We start from the raw sequence: 12,583 nt of genomic DNA, 5'->3' as shown, positions 1-12,583 counted from the left end.
TGAACTGTGGGGATGGCATAAGTGTGTTCTAGTTACATTGCTTCTCTGATACACACTCCATGTGTCTATTGGATTGTTCAATTAAGTTTGAATTAAACTTAGAGGAAATATATAAAGATAGCGTGAAGAACTGAACCTTTATTTAAAATGTGCCTCATATATACAATTCTACTTTTAAAATCATTTCTGAATTTGGTTTTATCATTCCCATGCAAGCTTTTCTATTTTTTACTTGGACACATTATTTAATGTCTCTGTATATCAGATTGTTCGTGTGTAAAATGGAGGCAGTAGCAGTACTCATTTCAGAGTGCTGAATATTAAGTGAATCAGTAACAGGTAAAGATCTTAGTATATGGTAAATGCTATGGATGTTCCAGCTATGGTGATGATGATATGGGTATTTATCCACAAATAATATTGATATGCAAACTTCTTTAATTATTTTTAAAGAGCTTTTAAATTTATTGGGATTAAAATGAGACATTTTGAACTAGATAATATTGCTTGTTGGTAAGCCATTTATTTTGACTTACCAAAGTGCTAGCAAATGATATTAAGGGCTGAGTAGAGTAGAGGAAAACCATCTCACTTTAAATGCGAAGGGTAGGATATCTCATCTTTAAATGAATACCAGGTTGGATGTTTTTTAAAAATGTCTTCTTTTTTTTTTTTGCTGTGAAGAAGATACAGTCATTGTATATATTTTACATTCTAAGCAATTTTCTTTGGGACTACTTTTTTGCCCTTTCAGAATATAATCTGGCTTTTGAGATAATACATGCCTGCACATCTAACAGGGAAATGGTTATGTGATTTGATTTTTTAAATAATGAAATGATTATGCACTCAACAGTGCATAGTACATATATGTACAGTATAAAAATGGTTAAAAACTGAACATCATATAACTCCACCTAAGTCAAAAAATATAGCATCTTAGAAGTCTACCAAAGTTCCTTTCTCTCCCGCACACTGAAGAGACAGAATAATGATCAGTAAGAGACCACACTGTAGCCATGAGTCAATATAATTTCAAAAAGATCTTTCCTTACTGATTCTGATATGTTTCCTTATTCACTTTCCACTTCAGAATCACTGATTTAAAGTAGAGTGCTTAATTACCTTCAGAGAAGATGACTGATGTAATTACATCCAAGATTAAGGAAAGAACAAGATGCTGTAAAGACATATTTTGAAGGGAAAAAAGGATAGGTGGTGAGCTAATGCCAAGTGTTTGTCTTGTTTATGAAGACAGGCTAGAGGCACTGGCAGGAATGAAGGTGAGAGGGAGGTGAGGGAGTCCCTGAAACAAATACTCTGAGACAGGTGTTTGATAGTGAATAAATATTGTGCTTGTTAAGTTGTGTTGAGGACCTAGTATTAGGTGTAGAGAAAAACGAGACTGAAGTGGCCCGGAAGTGCCTAGTGTGGAACTCATTCTAGTAGGTAGCATTGCACTATGCTAGGATTAGTGAAAATGCAGTATGAATGATCCAGATTTAGTTTTGGTATTGTTAGGTAGTTAGAACAGGAAACAGGAGTCCAGAATGGCAGTGGCTAAAAGATAAGGAAGGGAAAAGCCCGAGAAAATAGAACAAAGGAAGGTCCGAGGATTGGAGTGAGGATCTCAGGTAGAACAAACAGCACTCCTGGCTACCCCAGTTTACACAGGGCAGGCCCAGGGAGGAGGAAAAGACATAAAAAGAGGAGCCAAAGGGAAAGGGGTCTCTCTCTCTCTCTCTCTCCCCTGTGCGCTGGGGCGCTCTTCTCTTCACATCTGTGGGTCGAAATGCCCTCACACCTCAAGGATGAATTTTCCTGCTATTTTCTAAGTAAAATAGAGCTGTAAAACAGAGCTGTAACACTGATTTGTCTAAGAGCTATAACACGGTCTGTTCGAGACCTAAGAGCTATAACAGGCTCAAGACCTGAGAGCTGTTACACGCTGAGGGCTTTAGTGTCTGTCACTCTGAATCTTTGTTGTGATGAGACAGAACCGAGGAGCATACACTCGCCTGACAGTATGAATGTCTCAGCTAAAAATTAAAAAAATTTGAAAGCTGGTTGCGTACTCGAGAGAGACTAAAGACAATAGGAAAGGATTCTGAATTTCTTAAAGTGGGTGGTAGAGTCAGTAATTTGAAAGATCAGTCTGATGAATCATAAAGACTAGAATTTGGAGAATTCAGATATTTATTGAGGTGTCCACTATTTGTAAATAACTTTGTTAATGAATATGAGAGACAAAAAGAAATATAAAACCACTGCTCTTAACTAATTTGCAATAATAACCTTTATTAGATAGCTAAATATATTAAGCCCATTTAATCCTCACAACAGCTTTATAAAGTTTTGTTACTCTTCCCATTTTCAGATGTGAAGCACAGAAAAGTCAGATGACTTACCGAAGGTCCCATAGCTAATCAACAGGGCATCTGGGATTCAGTTGTAGGCAGTATGATTTTGAAATTTAACCGCTAACCAGTGGGTGTCTTTTATATTCTCGTTGGAAAGGCAGAAATATATGAAGTGGTTTTGAAAATGATTTTTAAGTTGAAAATAATACAGGCATTGTCACAATAGTTTAGAAATAGATTATTATTGTTTTTCAAATGTAGGCAAACTCATGCCATGCTTTAATGATGATTTAAGCTGCATTTTGAAATTTGTATAAGATTTGAATAGAAAAAAGAAGAGAACCCTTTCATTTGAAAGCTTGACTGAGATAAGAAAATAGTATATAAAGTCAAGGAGCACATAGACATCACAGCAATTACTGAATTGGTTTGGCTATCTGTTTGGTATGTTTTAATTCAGAGTGGCAAGCCTTTTAGAGTAAAAGGCTAAGCAGTTGTATCACAGTACAGTGGCTTAAGGACAAGGAAATTTTCTTTGTCACATAACAGTGAAAGAGAAGATAGATGTGTCACTGTGCTCCAAGGGACCCAAGTTAGTAGGGCAGCTCTGTTCTCTTTGACTGATGGGATCCTTGTTGCTCTAGATATCCTCATTTCCAGCATACTGGGAAGGGAAGAGCATGGACCTGTGCTCTTAAAAGCTTTTAAGGCGTGGAGGTGCTCTTGATTACAGTCCATTGGCCAGAGCTTAGTCACAGGGCTCTAAGTAGCCTCAGGAGCGATGTAAGGTGTACTCTTGGAGTGGAACCAGGTAGAATATTGAATATTTCTGGGAATTAAGATTATTTATATCTAAAAGAAAAAAATGAAAAACTTAGCCAGTTGTCCAAGATTTATTGACCCTATTGTAATGGACTTTTTCTTAAAATAGTTGTTGGGGGAAAGGGGAAGTAGAGTATGACTATAAATATGAAATTGTTTTATTTTGGTTTTATTTTAGCTTCCTTGTGGTCATAGATGCAAAGAAATGTGTCATCCTGGTGAATGTCCCTTTAATTGCAACCAAAAGGTGAAACTTAGATGTCCTTGTAAAAGAATAAAAAAGGTAAATATTTTAAGTTATTAAAAATTCTTTTCTATGTGCATTTTTTTTTTTTGGTGGGGAGAGTATGTTTTGGTAGTTCTTTGACTTTAATTTTTTGCCTTTTAATCTTAAGCTCTTATTTCGTAGATCTCTGTAAATCCTTATTTTAAAAATCAGCATTGTTTGGCAGCTAGTTTTCTGCAATTTAATAGTTAAAGAGGATTATTTTATATTGGAACTGAGTTCAGTGCTGTTTTTTAGGCAGAATCTGTGTTCTAGATTTGAGGTCTCCACATAAGTGACAGTGCGAGTAATGAAGTGAGTTTCATGATTTAAGAAATGTTCTGGAATGAACCTTTGTTGCTCTTACTTATGGAAGTTTTTTTATAATCAGTATTCTGTTGTAAAAATGTTACCTTAAAAAGACCTCACATACTCAGCCTTATAAAATTATAAAATAACATTCAAACTTGGAGAGAATTAATTTTAAGATAAACTTACAGTTAAAATGAAAAAAAAAAGATAAAGTTATGGTAATGGAGGAGTGAAAGGGCAAAAGCTAATGGTTGGAAAGCTCAGTGGTAGCAAACTATATACCGTTTGGCAAAACTTAGAAAGGACTCAGGTCAGTTCTCCTTTTCCTTGACTTCCCTGTTTACACTGTGGACTCTTACGAAGATTTCTTTACTTCTGATTTTCTCTTTCTCAGTTATAGTTGTAACTCCTTGTTTTCTTCACATTATTATGGTTGTTCGCTAAAGCTTCTCTTTCAGTTTACTCATTTACTCATCTATTCAGCAAATATTTATTGAAAATCTTTTGCTTTTATTGAGGACCTTCGCTTTTCTTCTGCTTTTACAGCTCTAACTATCATTTCCTGGATTGGTTATTTCTGAATTTAAATTTATAGGCCTAAGTTTTTCTGGATTTGGATCCCTAAGTTTTAGGTTTTTAAAGGGATCACCTCTGTATGAAAATCAGTACTCAGTCAAATCACTTTTAATCTGAAATGTTTCTCAGGTTTTCTCTCAAACCTCATCTTACTATCCAGGTGCAGTTTGCCACCCCTTAGAACTGGCAACAGCTTATTCTTAGACTTTGAAAACAGCTTCATAGCAGATTTCCATGCCTCTAATCATAATACTTCCAATCCAAGTTCTTCACTGCTTCTTCATTACTTGGGAAAAACTAAGCACTTTATAAGGTATACATGTACAGAATTATGGCATAGGAGGGGCTCTGTCTTGGCCTGCTTGTCTGGTCATATCCCCTTTTGGTCCTTCCTGTGATTTGTTTCTTAAGTGCGCTGACACGTTGGCTATATTCTGCTTTAATACGTGATACTATTTATGTTCCTTCTGTATAGAATATAAATTTTTTCCCTTTACTGCCCCATTTTGTATAATCCTGTTTATGCTTACTAGCATACATGCAAGCATTTCTTGGTTTGGGAAGATTTTCTTTCCTTCTGCCTCCTTCTGAAAGGACTTAGGTGCTCCTTCCTCTTGACTTCCTTTATACTTTGTGCTAGGTTCATGACTGAGAGCTTTGTGATTCTAGAGATGTGTGTAACCATGTTTACATAGACTTACTGAAAGGAATAAAAGAGATGATGCTTATATAGCAGTTAGCACCATGACTACTCTATGTTTAATAAATAGCAGCTGCTATTATTATTATTATTAGTTTAGCATTTACCATATTAATTTTTTCCTTATTGTATCCCCTATTCCTAATGCAGTGCTTGGCATGTAATAGGTACTCTATAAGTACCTTTTGAATGAGAAAAGATATGGTTATCTTTCTTCCAGACTGATAGACTTAATATCCACTAACATGCAGTATTTATTTTTCTCTAATGTTTCTCCATGTTATTTTTCCTTTAGACTATTGTTGGACGACAAGGCTGTTTATCATCAACCTCAGCCAAAATTCTGTGCTATAAAGTCCTTTTATTGAAGTGTATGTCCTTTGCTCAGGATTTGATGATCTCATTTCCTTACTCTGGTAGATTTGAACTAAAAAAACTAGTTTCTGAGGGTGTGGTGAGAAAGGAGCAACTTGGTATCAATAGGTACACTTAGAGCAAAAATGACATCTGGCAGCAAGAAATATGGAATGAATAAAAGGCAGACAAAGATCTACAGAAGCAAAGTTTAGACTATTTAAAATAGAGACCACTTATTTTATTACAGTTCAGTTCAGTCACTCAGTCATGTCCTACTCTTTGCAACCCCATAAACCGCAGCATGCCAGGCCTCCCTGTCCATCACCAACTCCCAGAGTTTACCCAAACTAATGTCCATTGAGTCAGTGATGCCATCCAACCATCTCATCCTCTGTCATCCCCTTCTCCTCCTGCCCTCAATCTTTCCCAACATCAGGGTCTTTTCCAATGAGTCAGCTCTTCGCATCTGGTGGCCAAAATATTGGGAGTTTCAGCTTCAACATCAGTCCTTCCAGTGAACACCCAGGACTGATCTCCTTTAGGATGGACTGGTTGGATCTCCTTACAGTCCAAGGGACTCTCAAGAGTCTTCTCCAACACCACAGTTCAAAAGCATCAATTCTTCGGTGCTCAGCTTTCTTTATAGTCCAACACTCACATCCATACATGACTACTGGAAAAACAATAGCCTTGACTAGATGGAACTTTGTTGGCAAAATAATGTCTCTGCTTTTGAATATGCTATCTAGGTTGGTCATATCTTTCCTTCCAAGGAGGAAGCATCTTTTAATTTCATGGCTGCAATCACCATCTGCAGTGATTTTGGAGCCCCCAAAAATAAAGTCTGACACTGTTTCCACTGTTTCCCCATCTATTTGCCATGAAGTGATGGGACCAGATGCCATGATCTTCGTTTCTGAATGTTGAACTTTAAGCCAACTTTTTCACTCTCCTCTTTCACTTTCATCAAGAGGCTCTTTAGTTCTTCACTTTCTGCCATAAGGGTGGTGTCATCTGTATATCTGAGGTTATTGATATTTCTCCTGATAATCTTGATTCCAGCTTGTGCTTCCTCCAGCCCAGCGTTTCTCCTGATGTACTCTGCATATAAGTTAAATAAGCAGGGTGACAATATACAGCCTTGACGTACTCCTTTTCCTATTGGAACCAGTCTGTTGTTCCATGTCCAGTTCTAACTGTTGCTTCCTGACCTGCATACAGGTTTCTCAAGAGGTAGGTCAGGTGGTCTGGTATTCTGATCTCTTTCAGAATTTTTCAGTTTACTGTAATCCACACAGTCAAAGACTTTTGGCATAGTCAATAAAGCAGAAATAAATGTTTTTCTGGAACTCTCTTGCTTTTTCGATGATCCGGCGGATGTTGGCAATTTGATCTTTGGTTCTTCTGCCTTTTCTAAAACCAGCTTGAACATCTGGAAGTTCACAGTTCATGTATTGCTGAAGCCTGGCTTGGAGAATTTTAAGCATTACTTTACTAGTACACAAATTGATTATAGTCTTGATGTCACCTCATCAATAAAACTATATTTTTTAATTATTTCATTAAGGAATCAGTGAAGTACAGAAAGAAGGTTTAGAATGATTTTCACCTCAGCTCTTTTAAAAAATATAAGTGGTTGAGAAAAAGACTTGTAGCTCTCCAAAAGACTCTCTGGAGCCACACTGTGGTGATAGCCACTAGCCACTTATGGCTATTTAAATTAGAATTTTAATGAATCAACATTAAATAATATGTGACATGACATTCAGTTCCTTGATTTCAGTACACTTTGAGTACTCAGGCACCACGTGTGGGAAGCGCTACCCTTGTGAGTATAGAACATTTCCATTCGGCTAGCTGTGTTGGATGGCACTTCTCTAGCACCTTCCTGGAGGCTTCAGAAGAGTAATAGGAAGCAATAAAGAGAAATGAAGAATAAAAATGAAATAATTGGCATAATCTTAAGCTGCTAGAGAAATTTTGTTTTTTTTTGTAGCATGTAGTTACTACAACTTTGAGGGAAATCTTTTGAAGTAAAAATTAAAAAAATTTTATTTGTAGGAAGTGCAGTGCAACAAAGTACGTGAAAATCAGATTTCCATAGAATGTGACACAACATGCAAAGAAATGAAGCAGAAAGCGTCTGAGGTAATGTCAAGTTAAATGTCATTTTTAATGTGTTAGTGGCCTTTCCTTATTTATTTTGTACATTAAATTTGTGTGCTTATTATGAAGAACTTGAAATCTCATACTTTTTTGTTTTTGTGATAAAAGCCTAGTGTATAGGCCTATTTTAAAACTCTCAGATGTGCTGGTGTGTGCTAGATATAATCTTTATTGTCTGGTGTGTACTAGATTTTCCCATACTCTGTACCAGTTAGTAGATGTACTCTGGAACATAGTTACTCATCTTAATGTTAGTTTAAGCTTCCTGAAAGTTATGTTAAAATATTACAAAAATAAAATTTTAGGGTTCTTTGCTGTTTGGGTTACTTTTAGTGTCACTATTTCCCTCCATTAACCCAGTGAATAAACTTTTGGTTTTGTTTGAAACTAGAGATTTCCTTCCAGAGAGGGCGTTTTAGGAAAATGGTCAATTTCATCCCTAGGCAAACAGTAATATTTAATAATTGATTATAATCTTAATATGGTAACTTAAGAGTAAAAGTCCAGTTTTAAAAGTATTTCAGTTTACAGTGTTGTAACCCTGTGTGTTATGATCTAGTATCTTATAGTTGTTCGGCTGAATAAGATATAACACTCTACTTCCCCTCACACCCTGTTAGATAGTACCATAGTAACACTTCTCAGTGTATAACATTTATGGTTCTTTAAATAATTTTCAGTATGAAGCTCTCAGAAGTTGTTATAGGTTAGTGGAGCCTGGAAGGAAAGATGTTAAAATTCTGTATAAAATTGGTGATTGCAATGTTAATTTAGTTTTAAATGTCCAAAAACAGTTAAAAGAAGCAGAAGCCAAAGCTGCCCTTGAAGAGGAAAAACGAAGACAACAGGTAACAGAAAACACCCAAACTTAGGTCCTTTTTGCATAACTGTTAGTTTTTATGCAGATACAAGATATGTGGAAACATAAACTAGGTCAGCTCAATTCTGGACTGAAAATATAGTTCCTTGTAAAACAAAAATTATCCGTTTGTTTGTTTCAGTCCAGGTATCCTGAACCTCTGAAGGAAGCATGGGACCCTGTATGTGCCCAGATATTCTGTGTATTTTGTGTATTACCAATTACTTCCTTGTCGATTTCATCCATTCTCCAGAGATAACACCTCTTTTGGTTTGAGTGACAGGGGGTCAGGACATGGCAGCATCCGTTTTAAGGCATCCCCTAGAGTGCGCATCTTCATTCATCTTACTGAGTTGTAGGTTGTCTGTGACAGATAAGTGCTGTTTACTAACCAATACATTTGCTTTAATAATACACCTTCTTATTTCCCCATTAGACTCTTGAATGCCTTCAAGAATTCTTAAATTTTTATCTGCATGCGAGATAAAATGTGTTACCCAGATAACAAGTACATTGTTATACCTCCTGTTTGTTCACATACTATATTTATTGATCATATATTCCAAAGAGTGGCTTAACTTTCTAATAGTGACATGTAATTTTTTGTCAGTTTGCATTTTGAGATACTTCAGTGCTTAGCAAGTAGTATACATTGTATGTAAACTACCACCATTATGAATGAAGAAACTGAAATTTGCATGTCTTGAGAGAGGGCATTAAAAATAACTCACGTAGCAAGGTGGGATAAAATAACCTCTCATGTTTTACATTCTGTAAAGTTGATTTGCCTAATATAAAAAAATTAATTATCAGAGCTAATGCAATAAAACGGGTTGACTGGAATCCTGGAGATTATTAATAGTTTAGGGTGTCCCTTCTCCTTTTTATAAGCCATTATGGAGAGAAATCTTAAATATAGTCTCTATTTACTGCCTTTTAAACAGTGTATAGAATATAATTTAAACCACTTTTGACAACTGTGAGTCATCATTTATGGATCAGTTATTTTACTGTGTCAGTGGTTCTCAAGTTTGACTGCTTTTAATATATTTTGACCTTTTGCTGTATATCACAACCACTTGAGAATATTTTGATATTTTGGTTCATTGAAGAATGTCACTTTCTGTTAAATTAAGTATTGAATATATGTTAGGTCTTCAGATGTGGTTTATGAGCAAAGTTATGGATATGTTAACTGAAGTTTCTATTTCCTTCTTTTAAATTAACATTTATAGATTTTTGCATGAATATTATATATATGTTGATAAGTGCCAGGCTTTAGTTAATAACAATGCAGTGTATAGTATTATATTGTCATGCATTAAAGCTTAATAAGTAAGTTCTTTACAGTAGACTAAAAATCTACACTTTATATAGTGTCATCAACTTTTTTAAAGTTATTTTTTAGAATGAATTTTTATATAATTCTTTCTAAAGGAGTCATTTTGGTTTAAAGTATGAAGCATTTTTCCCCTGAAGAATTTTTACTCTGTTTTTAAATGTATTTGATTGAGAGGAATCAATTTCTGGCAGCTTTTTCTATTCACTTACATGAATGTCTTCCATAAAAGTCATTAATATTTGTTACCAGCATTGTGTAAAACTAGAATTATAGGTATCTTTATCCTAATGGGTCGTCTATCTGCACTTGCTGGAAGCTCTGTATTATAGAGCCCTATTAACTACAGATTAATGGTGCTAAATAAAACTAATATCTATATTTTAAATCAGATGTTTCTATATTTAGTATCAAAAGCAGGCCATCAGTCTGAAATAGTCTCTTTCACCACTCTCTAGTTCCAGTTCTTCTTACCTCAACTCTGAATTTGTTGAATACGGTCAGTAGTGGAAAGATAGTATTTTTAAAAAATCAAATGTGTATATTAATTATATACCATTACTATTAAAACATTTTCCCAGTTAATTTTTGTCTGAGTGGAAAAATTCAAGTCAATGTGTATATTGAATTTAATAAAAATGATACTGTTTTGATTTAGGCTGAACTGGAAGCTTTTGAAAACAGACTGAAGGGTCGTCGGAAGAAGAACAGGAAGAGAGATGAAGTGGCAGTTGAGCTAACCCTATGGCAGAAATATAAATATTACCTCTTTCCACTGTGTGCAATTGTGGTAGTAGTGTTTGCATGGTACATAGCCCATGCTGTGGATTAAAAAATGTTTGACTTGTTAATATACCTCAGATTAGATTTAGATAAGTTGTTAAATTTGGAATATTAGAAAGCAGATGCTGTAGAACACAATATATATTCACATTCATCTCTGTATTCTCTTTGAACTCTTATTAGAAGGATAGAATGTTAAGCTTTACCTTAATTAGCATCCTAAAATTGGCACTATAACAGTATTTAATAGTAAAAGCATGACTGAAATTGTAAAATATTTCATAAGGCATAGATAGTGGCAAGGTAACATGTCAGTTGTTTGTTGTGCTTCCTTGTATTAACATACCTATTTCATTTACTATTTCAAGCCATCTTTTTCTTTTTTGGCAAAATTTAAGATTAAACTGAGCCATATATGTAATTAGAGGAATATTTTACAATGTTGTGGTTACTTATTAAAAGGTACTTTTCCTGATCATGTAACCTTGTACTTTAAAAAAAATATATATTCTCTAAAGGACCTCTTAAGTTATAACAGGAAGCTATATAATTAGACTCTAGAAGTTGGTTTATTAGTGAGGAATTTTTATCAATTATTACTATTTTATGTAGTATGTTCCTCAGAGGAAAATGTAATTGTTTTAAAAAAATGCTAGGCTAGATTCCTTACATGTGGTTATTTCTCATGTAAGAAGCTTCTATCTGAAGTTGGCATGTTCTGTAAAACTTTTATGCATTTTTTTCAAAGTAATAATAAAAGAAAAACTAATATTTATGACCAACATATGCTGAGCACAGGCTTATAAACTTTATGTACATTATTCTCATTTCTTCTTACCACAGTCCTATTGGTAGATTTTTTTTTCAGCTGGAAATAATCAGTTCTTATGAAAACAAGCTAACAGAGAAGTATCAATAAGCTGAATCTCTTTGAATTGTAAGTCATTTAAAATGGTTTTGATATTTAATTTTTGTACGATTAATTAAAATTTTTCATACCAGATTTTTAATGTAGAATATTTACTATTTAAAACATTCAGGAGCCTATAATTTTATCAATGTATAAAACTCTAATGCTTGTTACAAAACATAGTAATTGACAGGTACTAAAAAGTGGTAGAAGTACTAAGAAGGATTTTAAAATTTTGCTTCCTTTAACTCAGTTTGTTTAATGTTACGTCCCTGAGTCAGGTATTAGCTGGTGTCTAAAGTGCGAAGACAGTCATTCCTTTCTTTATTGTATTTTTGTTTTAATTTTAGATTTTTTTTTAATCTTTCCCAGTGTTAGAGTTACTGTGTTGGTGTCTTAGAAGCTCTAAATCAGAGCTCTTACACTCAAGTCATTACCTTACTCTAATCTAAAACGAATATTAATTAAATGATTAGGTGTCCACATTGGAAGCTCTTTTCATGTATTTCAAGATCTTGGCCTAATAAACAGACCTGGAGATTAGTTCATGTCTGTTTGTTGGGTTTCTGTTCTTGCTAAGTTTTCTTTCCAAGTTTTGCAGAAGAATTTAGTGAGCAGAAGAAGATGGAGTGAATAACACAGTTTGCTGTTTTTTATTTGATTGGCTAGTAGCTCAGAGCTTAATTAGCCCAGAGTCACGCAACTGTGCATTCATTTATTCAATCAACAGATGCCTTTACTGTGTGATGGGTACTTTTTAGGTACTGGAAATAATGGCGGTCCTTTCAGGGACCTGTTAAAGAGTAGAAGAAAGCAGGCAGGAAATAGATACACAATAAAATGAATGTGATTTCATGTACGGTAAGTGGTGTTAAAAAATGAGAGAAATGTTACCGAAAGTGATGGGGGTGGGGGGCGTGGGGAGCGTGTAAAGGCACTAACTACTTAAATTGAAAAAGTCTCTCTGAGGTGGGGACATTTGAGTTGTGACCTGAATGACCTTCAGTTGATGTTCTGAGGGAAAAGTCTGTGAGTGAGAGAAAGCAGCAAGAAGAAAGTCTTTAAGTTGGGAGATGCTTGGCCTGGCTGAGGAATAGGTGGAAGAGCCAGTGTGTCTGGAGCTTAGTGAGTGAC

General features: G+C 34.8%; 1 protein-coding gene across 5 annotated transcripts in view; it reads left to right on the top strand.

Annotated features, from left to right (window-relative positions):
• The window catches only part of NFXL1 (nuclear transcription factor, X-box binding like 1), a 55,951-nt gene extending 43,959 nt beyond the window's left edge, over nucleotides 1–11,992 (top strand). For all 5 annotated transcript variants that reach the window (XM_018049424.1, XM_018049426.1, XM_018049423.1 and 2 more), the window contains exons 20-23: nucleotides 3,361–3,465; nucleotides 7,454–7,540; nucleotides 8,353–8,406; nucleotides 10,415–11,992. In XM_018049424.1, the coding sequence (XP_017904913.1) occupies nucleotides 3,361–3,465; nucleotides 7,454–7,540; nucleotides 8,353–8,406; nucleotides 10,415–10,588 (420 nt within the window). In that variant the 3' untranslated portion in view covers nucleotides 10,589–11,992. The remainder of the gene's footprint in view (nucleotides 1–3,360; nucleotides 3,466–7,453; nucleotides 7,541–8,352; nucleotides 8,407–10,414) is intronic.

This window comes from Capra hircus, chromosome 6, assembly GCF_001704415.2.
Source record: "Capra hircus breed San Clemente chromosome 6, ASM170441v1, whole genome shotgun sequence".
Taxonomy (NCBI): domain Eukaryota; kingdom Metazoa; phylum Chordata; class Mammalia; order Artiodactyla; family Bovidae; genus Capra; species Capra hircus.
This window is presented reverse-complemented; position numbering and strand designations above follow the sequence as displayed.